The sequence below is a fragment of the Cygnus olor genome, chromosome 1 (assembly GCF_009769625.2).
Source record: "Cygnus olor isolate bCygOlo1 chromosome 1, bCygOlo1.pri.v2, whole genome shotgun sequence".
In the NCBI taxonomy this organism is placed as follows: Eukaryota; Metazoa; Chordata; class Aves; order Anseriformes; family Anatidae; genus Cygnus; species Cygnus olor.
Window position 1 is genome coordinate 119,503,902 of NC_049169.1, and position 13,549 is coordinate 119,517,450.

Genomic DNA, 13,549 nt, shown 5'->3' on the forward strand with positions numbered 1-13,549 from the left:
ACGTTGAAAAATCACAAGGATAGTAATTATTGCTTACACTTAGGTATGGAAGTGCATAATTTTGAATCTTCCGTTATAAAGGATAAAATAAATAGCATAGTGTGTGAATGACCATCTCATCTTGTGTGAGATATTCAAACACTCATACGAATTCTGACCGTGCCTTTTCTTTCAGGGAATGGTAAACTTTACATGTTTGGCAGTAACAACTGGGGCCAATTAGGACTAGGATCAAAGAATACTGTCAGCAAACCAACATGTGTTAAAGGTTTGTTTAATTTTTCTTTTGTCCTTTTGAAAGGTTACCCTTGTGAAAATGTGCTTTATAAGATGCAGTTCCAGAGTAACAGACTCTGATTTCTTTACTCATCATGTGTAGCATATTACTGCATAAGCTCATAAAGATAGTTTAAAAGGAAACCTGGCTACTTTTCCTTCAGTTCCAGATTCTGGGTCCTTTTGTGTCTGAAAATAACTTCAGATACATAGAATCCAATCTTTTTTCATCTTTTTAGCAAGTGTAAGATGTGCCTGAGGAGGCATAAATGGAAATATATTTGTATGAAGTGTAGAAAAACAATAAAATGAACGTCCATATTCCTTCATATGCTGTAAAATGTTTTCTTTGCATTCTTTTATCTTCTGAATCTTTCCTAGCCAGTTCTATCTTGTCAAGCAAAACTAATACTTTCTTCCCTATCCCCTTACTTATGTCAAATCAGATCTATCCCATTAACACATTCCTTTTCACATTTAAATGTTTATCCTCATCTTTTCTGTGAGCAGATCGATCTGTTAGTTTATTGCTTGAAAACAAATTACTGTGTTTGTTCAAGCTGTTTTCTTCCTAATTTAGTTTATTCCAGTATTCTTTATCTGCTCCTCTCTCTATTTCACTACAGAGGGAGAATGCAGCTACTCTTGGGTTCACATCTTCTGTCAGCCATGTGAGAGATTGATTCTTACCTTGGCTTGAATGGATTGGGTATCAAGTTCTGTTTTATTGTCAGATTGCAATGGAGAATAAAACAAACAAACAAACAAAAAACAGAGAGATGACAGCAATTCAAAAGAGACCTGGTTTCCACTGAAAAAAGTCACAAGGGGGTATCTTTCCTCTCTTGGCAGTAGGCAGCAGGAGAAAGACCTGGAGCTTTTCTCACTAGCTTTCAGACATCGGTTGGCTCTGGGAATGGGGTTGCAAAAACACATTTCAGTTTCTGCTCAGGGCCGAGTAGTTCTGGCTGCTCATTTTCTGACAAAAATAGTTATGGAGTTTAACTGGAGACTAATGGAATTGGTTATGAAAAACTGCCAGCAATGTTGTCAATATTGCATGGCTCATTGGATGTGATTGATTAGCATAAGTGGGAGGTTAGGGAGCACGGGCTTCTGCTGAGCTTATCAGGCTGATGTAGGAGACAGTGGTGGGATATAAAGCAGCAAATTAAATTTTAGGAAGAAACTAATATTGGAAATACTATGGTTCAAAACTGGTAGTAACAGTAGATGTCAGGTAGGATAAGTAGGATTCTGAGTTTGCACAATTTTTGTTTGTGTCTATATGATACACCAGAGAGAGTTCAGGCTTAAGTAGGTAGATTTATTCAGTATGAAGGAGAAGGGAGTTAAATTTGAATGTTACAATGCTGATGAAGGTTGATTTGGAAGGACTGAAAAGGTTTTTGTGAAAGGGATGATGGTTGTTGCCTTTCTCATGGACCAGTGCAGTGGAAAAAAATACATTATGTAAAAATAATGTTGTTTTAAGAGCATCATGAGTATCGTATAAGGTAAACTGGTGTGACCTGACTGCATAGAAGATATGCATGGGTGGGTGGTAATTGAGCTGATATTAAGTCAGGATGTTATATGCAAAATCTGTTATTTTAGGCAGTAGTCCAGGTAAGACTGCCCTTACCAGTTGTGAGTTTAGTGATTAATAAAAGGTCAGTACAGAGCAAAAGTCTAGCAAGAAAGTAGCTGTGCATTGTGAGGGAAGGTATGTTTGACAGGACAAAAAAAAAAGGTATGATTTTAAAGATTTAAAATAGTGGAAGAAGTGAAGGAGTGAATTAAGAACAGTATTATTAATGAAAACTGAAGAAAGCTCTAAGCATGCATTTTGTACTGCAAGTTGATGTATTCTTTGAGGCGTATCCTGTACATGGTAAATTTTGTGGAATGTGGCATTTGGATAAAGTAGTCATCATCAAGTTATCCTGAGTATAGCAGCTATAAGTTTTTAAGATACGTTTGCTTTCTTCTCTTAGGAGAATCCTGTTTTAATAAGTCATGTGCTAAGATCAAATGGCCAACTAACCTTGTAATCATTCTCTAGGTAAAAATAAGAAAAAAACACATAGCTTTCTCTAGAGCATAGAACATTTTGTTGTTAAACCAACTATCAGACTGTTTGTAACTTTTTCTCTCCTCTTCTTTGCCTTTACTTAATAGCTTTAAAGCCAGAAAAAACACAACTTGCTGTTTGTGGAAGAAACCACACTTTAGTTTACACAGGTATGTAACATACTATGTACATATTGAAGGTAGATTTTTTCTTTCGTTTTAATGCCAAATTACATTGGTAACCCCATGAGTGTTCAGGAAAGAAAAAAAAAAGCTAAGTGAGCTGTTAAAACTTGTTTCTTGATATCCAATTCTTTGAATACTTGAATTATTCTGTGCAATGAATTTAAAAATAATTTGTATAGGAGTTCACTAATAGTATAGAGATGAAAAAATTTGTTGCCTGCATTTGAGGTGTGGCTAACAATTACCAATATTAAATTTAAGTCCTTTATAGGTATGTTTTTATATATCTGTGCTCAAATTTACCTTTAACAAGGTACGTATCTTTATTTGTGTGAAGTTTTGTATTTCAGTAAAGATAGTATAACATTACGTTTTGAGGCCTTCAAAGTTTGTTGCATTTTAGTTAGACAAGGTAGTCTGCAATTTCACTGACAAGTTACTTTACTAAGATATAAATAAATAAACTTTAAATTTAAATTGAAAACAAATACATTTTTAGGGAGAGAGTATACAGGGAATTGATGCAAATTATTGTCACGGTTCTAAAAGTTGTGTAATGGAATAGCCATCTTTGTGGTAGCAATGCTGTAGCTTGCAGTAATGTGATAAAGAGGTTTGCTTGTTTATTAGGGAGTTTACATATGTGGAAACGGTGAGCATTGTAAATAGGCCTATTAGAATAAAACAGAACATTTTAATAACAGTTGAGTATGCAAGACTGCACAAGCATAAATATTAGTCACTTTTAGTGTACACTCTGGCTAAATAATTTGTGACCTTTTATATAGCATGGACCATTTGTAAATTGTATGTTAGTTGCTTATCACATTTGTGTCTGGATTTGTGTTATTAACGAGCCTTGGCTTTTTCATCGTAGATAAGAACTTCAAAAACGAAACATACTAAAATTAAAAATATAAATTTTGAAGTTCTTTTAAGTTAAAGATATCAATCATCAGCTTTAACTTCAATTTTAAGATTCTAAAACAAAATAAAAGCTAGTTAATGAAAGTGATTTGAATATTAAAATGAGTAAAAGATTTCTAATAAAAATGTAAGTAAAAATGTATTTCATTCCTACTGTTCCAAACTATCAAGTTATGTATCTCTTGAATTTACGTGCTAATATGACTTTAATTTTCTTGCCTGTGACATCATTCTCCATTTTCCCCATGTTTTATCTTAATTAAACTATAAATTCTTTAGTGAAGGAGCTGCTTCCAGCTGTTAGGGCCACAGGTAGTAATTTTATGAGGACTCTTGCAGAACTTCAGGTAATATTTGCTTTTCAGATCAGCCTCCAAAACGATTGGGAACACACTCAGTTCACAGACATGTAAGGCCTATCGACTATTCCGATCTAAATGTGTGCAGGAAAACCTCCCTGCTAATTACAACAGGAACATCTGGCGTCAACTGTAGAATATTTCAGGGCTGTAGACCCCGACTTCTCTGTAATGTTTTTCTATAGAAAATTAAATTACTTGCTGCAGTTTCTCTGACTTCTTGCCACTGCTGAGAATATCCTCATTCTGTGTATTACATGTGCATTTCTGTATGCAGAAAAAGGAAATGTGTATGCTGCTGGAGGTAACAGTGAAGGTCAGTTGGGATTAGGTGACACAGAGGAAAGGACCACGTTTCATTTAATTAGTTTTTTTACCAACCAGCACAAGATCAAACAGCTAGCAGCTGGATCATACACTTCAGCAGCAGTAACTGGTAAGAGCAACAGCTAATAAAATCTATTTATGTGTGTTGGAGCCTGGTGTTCCAGGGAAACATTTATTCCCTCTCTCTGTCTGCATGTATGTGTATATTTTCTATGCCTCCCTGTCTTCTTTCCCCAGTAAACCTCTTTCCTTTATTTATTTATTTATTTATTTATTTTTATAGACAATTGCCTATTTCACACAATGTGGTAAAGGGTGGCTGCTGAATAACTTGTTAAAATTTTTGTGAGAATGGAACTTTTCCATGGGCAATGGCCTGCAACGGGTCTCATTCTGTACTAGTTAAAGAATCTGTACAAAGGAAGGACAGTATGAATACTCTCAAATGGGAAAAACTCCAATTAATTTCCGGGGAAGCCAGCTGCAAAACATGAATCTAACAGAAACGAAGTTTCTCTAATTCTACTTCTCACTACAATTATTTTGGTCTGCTGGTACAGGCTACACAACAGTGTAATTACTAATTCTGAGAGTGGCCTAACCTGTGACTCCAATGTGAAATTACATGATCATGACTTGATGAAGTCTACACAGTTATAATATATTCAGCCATAGTCCTTTATTACCCTGTAATTTCTCAAGACTTGTCGCAAAGCAACTGTTCTGTACATGTTTAGGATAAATTATTGAGGCTATGATTTCAGAAAGGGACAGAGCAGAGGAGTATTTAAGAAAGATGTTAGCCTGCTTTTCTTTGGTTTGTATTTTTTATGACAATTGCGAACATTCTCATAAGATTTGTAAATGAACTTTGAATGGTTTTAGTGCCAGGCAGCATCTCAGTAGCTGTGTGTATGATAGTTGTTTTACTCACAGCTTATTTCCCACCAATAAGAAAAATGCAGACAGAAGGCCTTATCTCTTCTAGAAAACTCTTGAGATTTTTCACATTGTTCACTACCTGTTTTTGCTTCTTATTGCTGCCATTGGTCTTTGTGTCACCAGAGGCTGGTCTTAATAAAACTGGAACAGCTATTGTGATAGTTGAAGTAAAACAAAATGAAGCTGGGCAATATAATAACCTGTGAAGAGAACTGAAAGATAAGGAAAGAATAAGGGAGATGAGTACCAAAGTCAGAATAGAGAATACGTTTGGAAGAACAGGAGGGTGGTGACGTGCTACTAGAAATGAGAATATGCCTCCAATTCACCATGATGTTTCCATGCTGACCTCTGGCAACTGAATTGTCTTACGCTCTCAGTCTTCCTCTTTTTGAAGGAATGTTCTTGTACTGGTGCTATTTATGGTCTAATATCAGTGGATCACTAAGTGTTTTGAGTCACTCTTGAAAAGATTAGGGAATACCCTCATACTTCAGACTGTTTTGTTGCATTGTGTTAAATATCACTTTATGACCCTGAGATAATGACGTTTAGTGGTGTTGTACACAGAGTTTATGAAATGCTTCTTAAATAGGTAAATTAACTTTTTATTAGTGTAGTTGTGCTTTGAAATCTGTTAACTTTCTGTGTCTTCATTTTAGAGGATGGGCAGCTCTTTGTCTGGGGTGATAATTCAGAAGGTCAGATTGGCTTGGCTGATAAAGCTTATGTCTGTGTCCCTTGTCAAGTGGATGTTGGAAAACCCGTTTTGTCTGTATCCTGTGGGTATTATCATTCTGCCTTGATAACAGGTAAGAGGATGAGATAATGGTTAGCAGAGACAAATCACTGGTTCTCAGATTGTTTTATTGGTAAAGGTAGTTAATAAGACATTCATTACTTTTGAAACTGTACAGGCCATAGTTGTTACGAACTGTTCTGTGAAAGAGAAAGTCATCTGTGTGGTTTTGTATCACACTGGGAGATTTTATTGGTGAGAGGTTCTCTAAAACGTGGTACCGTTTCACTTATTTGGAAAACTTATATATAATCTACTCTGTAATTGTTTATTATTATTGATTTAACAATCCCATGAGAAAAAATTGCAGTAAATGTTCTGCATATATACAATGAAGGATATTAGGAAGAATGACTGTCTTATACATAATTTTATTTTCATGAAGGTTATGACAAATGTAGATTAATACTATGGTTTCAATAATCCAGTTTTTCTTGAAATTACACTTGCTTGTGTGATGATCATCTAGAAAATGCAAATATTGAATAGACTTGCTATGTTTTGAGGTAAAATTAATCTCATTTACTAGCAGTGCAACATTGTTGTCAAAGTTTGATGTTATGTCTTATTCTTAAGTTTTTAAGTCAGTTAGGCAATATACATTGCGAGGAGAAGCATCCCTACAATGAGTTGGTGTCTGTTCTCCAAGCCATCTCTACATATTCCCACCTCTTTTTTTCTTTACAAAGTGGTGGTACCACTCATTTTTTAACAATGCCCATGTGGTTGAATTTATCAATCAGTATGGATAGTGTTAAGTGTGAGCAGCTATGAATTCCTCTCAGCCATATATTAACATTATTAAGCTTCACAGTATAGCAAATTAGAGTAAGAGTAATTAAAGATTTTGAAGGATCAATAGTTTTGATTGTAAAGCCTTTAATAGGTACCCAGTAACTACTCCATCAACTTGATAAATATTACTTTTCCACATAGAACATCTACACAGCTCTCTGAGAACATGCTGTTAACAGAATGAGAGCTTCCTACGGTGTCGAGGTATTAATTAAGTGTTATGCTGGTAGCATGCAACTTTTACTACAGATGCCTTATTACAATAAATGAACAAAATACTTCTGACTGATCAGGAGCTCTGTACCTGTTGGGAAGTCTACATCTTCCTGAACTTGAAATAAATGAAAAAAAAAAAGACCCTTAATTCAAGGATATAGTAAGAAGGTCTGTATTTCTGCCTTAGAGCCAAGAGCTGAAGTTCTGACAAGATCACAATGGGATCTGACAAAGCTCTCATTAAAAGGTGGGCTGAGGGCAAGCATCTAACAGCAAGGAGATAATAGTGTGTGCCAGGTTCTCTGAGGAAGTGGAAATTGTTAATGGAGGGGCATGAAAAAAAGGAATTAGGGTAACAACTGAGTGAGAGAAATGGATCCCCTTAAAATATTAATAGGAAGATAAGCTGGTTATCACAAGTGAAAATGAGGACTTGTTGAACCCATTACTGCTTAAACAAGCCTGGTTGTGGGACGGGAGATCTTAATTTTCAGCCTCTAGTATCTGGAAATCCTGCAAAAGTTGAGCCTGACTCTACCTTCCTGAAACTACTGGCACACAGATGACCTTTTTATGGTGAAATGAGAAATATTTTTTGATTATTTTCCTTTGGGAAAAAAAAGAAATTTGCAGAAAAATTATTTTCCTTTGGGCCCTTGCAGTTTTCTTTGACTGATATTGTAAGTAGCATAGAAGTTTAGTGTTGGGCTTTTTAGTGAAAAAATCTTCTGTTGCACAGAGTTTAAAAACAGCTCTACACATTTAATTTAAGCGGACCGTAGTCACACATTTTTGTAGTCCTGATGCTAGCCATTAATTCGTAAGAATTTGGAAGTTCTGCAAGCTGAGCCTAAGTACAAATATAGCTACCTTCTTTTTCTTACAGCCTACTTAAGAAGGCACTATGCTGTTACAAGGTTTTGTGTAAAAAAAAAAAAAAAAAAAGGTGATACTTTTATTACTGGTAGGATTCTTTTATTCCTTATGGAAGAGACTTGCTTGTAGTACTTGCTAGACTGGCTCAGAACAGTGGTTCATATCCTCAGTAGTCTGCCTCTGAGGGGTAGTAGAACATAGCAAACCAGATAATTATGGAGTATCTGGAATATTCTTATAGAAGAGAGATATGAGGTTTTCTTCTCTAAATTGCCATTTAGTCATTGAATTATGCTTTAAATTATGTTTAAAAGTTTGTCTAGCACAGGGGGCTTTCCATATGTTTTGATTGTATGATTTTATCGTGTACACTAGAATTTAAAGTTGTTAGTGGTGTTTTTGATACATAATTTTGGAGGAAATATCTGGAAAAAAACAGTGATTCTGTATTTCTAGGAGTTAAATTTGAATAGTTCAGGTGGGTGTATAATCAATATTAATTCCCTCAACACAATACAAAGGAATGTTTTTAGACTGTGATTGCTATTACTATGAAGGAAATGGAAGAAACTGTCACTAGCAAACTTTCAACACCTGTTTTGCCAGTTATTACAGTACTGTATAATTACCACATTTTGTCTTTTTAAACACGACTTGTTATGTAAAGAGCATCAAATAGTATACTATCTTTAATAATAAAACATGGTTGCAGGATGTAGGACTTGATATATGTAGCAGGGTTGAACTGATGACCATGTCACCATATGGTTCCCTTTCTTAATATATTTGCAATTGACATAAAATGTATATTGGCTAAGTGGGCTGGTAGGATCACAGGCATGTTTGGGTTAAAACATACGAGGTGGTTAATGAGGACACACTAGAATACGTAGCATGGTCACAGAGTGCCCTCTCCAGGTCAGGATGTTCATTAATAAGAGACAACCGAGGAAAAAAAAGTTATGTTGTATAGATTTGAGCTTTTTTTTTTTTCCTTTTTAAATTAAAGATGTTATTTGTTTGAAACAGCTTTTGTTTAAGAAGATTGTTTAAGTAGGTTCAGTAGGAATACGTTTTAAAGTTCTTAACTACCAGAAAAGTACTATGAAGTACAGTAGCAGTCAATGAAGAGTGTAATCTTGATGCAAACCTTTTAGTAAATAGAAATATGTTTTTATAGAAATTGTGGTATTTGATCATCTGAATTTGTAATTCAATTGTACCAGAAAACTCCAAAGTTTTTCTTATCTACTAAGTCTTTTTGTGGACATAGGACATTAGCTCCCTGTATTAGCAGTATCTCTCAGAGAAAGTAACGGAGAAAGAAGTAGCTGAAAGAGTGTAGCAACACTTTTTGAGTCCATTTACAGATCTTTACTTGACTAGTCTTTGGCCACACTCACTCAAGAGGGAACAATTTTTCGGAAAGTGCTAAGCTTGGCAAGTGTCTATAGCGTCATCTGTCCGCTGAAGGAGACGTAGGGCAGGAAACCCAGATATATCTAACCACTACTGTGGTGTCTAAAGCAGAGTCACATTCTTGGAAACAGAAAGGAATTGAATATATTAGACATCTTCTGATGCTTCTCCTGCCAGAACTGTTAACTATAAGCAAGGTCAAAGTAAATTCTCCTTGAGAAGATACCTTCTCATAGAGAGATTTGTGGGTTCCCCAAATTCCTTCCTTATATGTAATTTACAGTTGTTTTTAAGGACCAATTTTAAAGGTCATCCATTCCAAAGACTTCCATGCTTAGAATTTCAGTCTGTGAGGAGGTGTCAACCAATTTAATCTGGAAAAAATACTTCATTTTTATTCAAGAGATCATACAGTGATTCAATTCTTTTGTCTCCTGCCATCAGCCAGATCTCATCTCTTCTGTCTTATACAGTACTCACTATCTTTGAGGAGCAATGATAATTTTCTATTTCCTTGTTGCTTGTTCATTTCCTTGACATGCTCCTGTGACCTGTGTTTAGTGATACCAAAAACATACCACGCTAGGAAAGTTTAATATGTGAGAAGACTCATAAGAGAGGAAAAAAATTGAATAGCCAGGTTCCGTGGACTTATTTTGAGCAGAATGTCCTTAAAATGCAGATGTGCTGCACGCATATAATTGTACTGAAAATTTATCTGAGTTTGACTGGATCCTATTTACGTTTTATCGGTATTCTTCATAATTTTTAGACTACAGTTTGCCTTAAAGGGATGTGTAATGTATTCAAAAATTGCTTTAGTAAATGGGTTTATCTTTGTTAGCTGGATTATTAAGTTTAAAAAATGTAATAAACTTGATTAGTTTGGGAAGTCAATGGAAGCTTGACCATTTGAATCTCTAATCCTATTAATTAGATTGTGATTGGATTAATATTTACTGTGCAGTAGTGTTTTTAAAAAAATGCTGTGGTGTCTTCAAAGAGAATTGCATTAGTAGTTAACCCCTAAGTGCTTTTTGGGGTTTATGAATTTGTTTCAAGAAATACATGGCAGATCTGAGAATATTAAGACATTAATACTTACCTTCCAAAAAATGTAAGTTTTGTTGTTTTTTCTTCTTGCAGTCCCTAATAAAATCTTCCAGTGGGAGCATTGACACCTCTTGTTGTCAATGGAATGGCTTGATTATAGAAACTCTGACACTACAATTAATTCTTTTTTTTTTTTTGCTGTTACTTAGGCTAGTATTTCAGAATTTAAAAAAATGCTGCTGCACATAACTGCAAAGTATCTGTTACTGAGGACTGTTCAGTGTTTCTGCACATAGGAATAAAGATCAGAATTAAAATAGAAAATCAAACTGAACAGAGAAGTCTAAACACATTACATAGTTTAGAAGTGAAATACACTTCTCAGCAGCTGAGATTGTCTGCTGTTTCTTTAAAAAACACATTGAAGTGACTACGAAACACCTCTTAGAAGAGCGTGGAAGCATGCAACAGAAACATTTCTGCACAGATATGTGCAAATAAATGAAGTGTTGTAACATTATTGGTGTTATTTTAAATGGTTTGTGTGAAAATGTCATTAATGAAAGAAAAGAGAAAATGTCAGGAATGAATGATAAAATAAGGACAGGCAGGAGGATGTGGTTACACCTCTGATGATGGTAGATAGGAAATACAGCTGCTAACCTGATTCATTACCTTGCCAACGATAATGTGGCTCTGTGAATACATTGTGGTGGTTACTCTTAATAACCAGACTCCTGTGAAACCCTGCAAGAAACTTGACATTGAGTGTGGTTGTATTATTGTTATTTCCTGATTGCATCTGTGGTCAGTTAGAGCATTCAGAAAAGACAATTAGTCCAGTTGCTGGCCTTAGCGGCCTAGAAGCATGGTACATGGAGACTCCATACCATAGTGAGAGGCAGATGTAATCTTGAAAAACTAAGAACCTGTATAAAACAATATAAAATAGTTTGGGATTTTTTTTTTGACTAAGGCAGAGGCCAAATTGGGTAGGTCTTGTGAGCTTTAGATATAAATATTGTGCCGTCAAAGTTAGGTTCTAAATTTTTGGTGCAAGTGCTGGGTTGTAGCTTTGCACTGAGAATTGGGACCAGTTTCCATTTAAAGCAGGAATTTGGCTTTTATGAAAAATGGCCTTTTTACAGTCGTTGTGCTTTGAGTATGGGATACATTTTTTTTCCCCCAGAATTTTCAAGTTGATTGATTGATTTATGAATTTAAATAGATTTGAAGCTTAGGTATCTTAAAAAATGCATAACTTTTTTTTTTTTTTTTTAATTTTTTGTCCAGAATGAACATTACTATAAAATATGAGACATACTTCAGATTCTCCCTATAAGTAAAATTCATTGAAAACCTATCCTCAGGCTTCATTTGAAGAAAATACTTCATAATTTAGATCTCTTTTTTTTTTCTTTTCGTAGACTACTGGTAACAAAGGTAGCATACATCTTAGATCAGCATGACGCCTCCAGAATTACTTCCTATGAGAGGATGTGAGGAGAAGCACTGTTTCATTAAAAGACATGGTAGTTTAAGGGTTTTCTGAATGCATCAGAACCCTTCTTGACTTCATTGCTCTCCACAGCTTCCTGAGGAGGGGAAATGGAGAGGGAGGCATCGGTCTCTTCTCACTGGTAACTGGTGACAGGACGTGGGAATGCCACAAAGCTGTGCCAAGGGAGGTTCAGACCAGATATTAGGAAAAATTTCTTTACAGTGAGGGTGGTCAAACAGTGGAAAAGGTTTCAGTGAAGTGGTTGATGCCCCGTGCCTGTTAATGTTTGAGGCATTTATTTGGATAAGGTCATCAATAATATGCTTTAACTTTTGATTAGCCAAAAAGTTGGACTCAATGATCTTTGTAGGTCCCTTCCAACTAAACTAAACCTACTCTACGCTACTCTACTCTACTCTACTCTACTCCATTCCATTCCATTCCATTCCATTCCATTCCATTCCATTTTTATGGAAGGTCCTGGCAACGGCGGTCTCAGTGCTGCTCTGTGTGTGCACCAACTGCTGTAGTCACTGTTCAGCACAAATAGTTGACTCATGCGCCACAGAGGAAAAAAGAAAAAGTGTCACAGGCAAAGACTTTGCCAGGAAAAACACTTTGAATGTAGTTTATCTATTGGAATATGTCAGACAGCTTAAATGAAAACATGTTAGTAACTAGTCATCCCATAGCTACGCGTAGTGAAGCTGTAGTTATGCTACTTGAAATTCTTGCTCAGTTTTTATTCATGCAAAAGGAAGTTTTAAATGAGTGTGTTGCCAGAGTAAAAGTCAGGAAAAATGAATAAAAAAGACCCATTTCTAACTGACACCAGTTTTGACTTTCTTATCCTCAGAATTAAAAATTCAAAAAAAATCCTTTCCTCCCTTGGCTTGTAACACTCAAGTTTTAATAAACCTCAGTTCATTTTGAATTATATTCTTCCATTTTTATTAACTTGATTTTGATCATTTGGTTAATCTCATTCACTTTTTAGAAAGCATATACAGCTTCATTTTTTCTACTTTACATTTTGATGCATTAGTTTACTTTTAGATCATATTTTCTATTTCTATTTAATCTAATTTTTCTGGTCATTGTCACTAACCTTAAATTCCCAAATTTTAAGTTTTGGCTAACAAAGTGGAATGAAAAGTAACAAACATAGCAGCTATGCTAAGAAAAAAGGCTAACATAAAACTAATAGTAAGTTCATTTTCTTATTCCCTGCTTATGTTCAGTGAAGAGAGTGGGACTTCTCTAATGAACAGTTCTGAACACATAAATAAGGCTTCAGCTTTGAAACACTGCGAGCACATCTATTTTCAGTGTCATTGGGGAAAAAACAGCATTTCTAAAGTTAATTCAACTTTAATATTGGCAATGAATTTAGAGCTTTTGAATACGAATCTCTCAAACATTTGTTGTGCATAGTACAATAGTAATGCCTCTGAATTCTGTAAAAGCAAATTTGTGAGCACTAAATGTATCCCTCTAAAAGCAAAAGTACATTTTGTACAGAAACATAAATATACACGTTTCCAAAAGTATTGTAAATGTGTGCTTCTGATGACTGAGCATTAGTAATGGAGTATAAGTATGTGGTTTGTTATTATGTGGATTATGTAAGTGTAGCTATGTCTTCAAATTTTCCTTGAGCAGACAGCTCCTACATTAGTCTAAATGTTTAATTGTCTTGGACTAGCTCCACGTGAGAATTCTGCTTATCCATGTGCAAATTAGATTAAAAATTAACCAAATTAGATTAAAAAAACAAACTTTTTCTTACAAAATAGTGTG

At 35.0% G+C, this 13,549-nt stretch overlaps 1 protein-coding gene across 3 annotated transcripts in view; it reads left to right on the forward strand.

Moving 5' to 3' along the window:
* The window catches only part of RPGR (retinitis pigmentosa GTPase regulator), a 74,473-nt gene that overhangs the window by 8,456 nt on the left and 52,468 nt on the right, over positions 1 to 13,549 (forward strand). For all 3 annotated transcript variants that reach the window (XM_040530680.1, XM_040530661.1, XM_040530672.1), the window contains 4 exons: positions 176 to 268; positions 2,458 to 2,520; positions 4,099 to 4,257; positions 5,753 to 5,902. In XM_040530680.1, the coding sequence (XP_040386614.1) occupies positions 176 to 268; positions 2,458 to 2,520; positions 4,099 to 4,257; positions 5,753 to 5,902 (465 nt within the window). The remainder of the gene's footprint in view (positions 1 to 175; positions 269 to 2,457; positions 2,521 to 4,098; positions 4,258 to 5,752; positions 5,903 to 13,549) is intronic.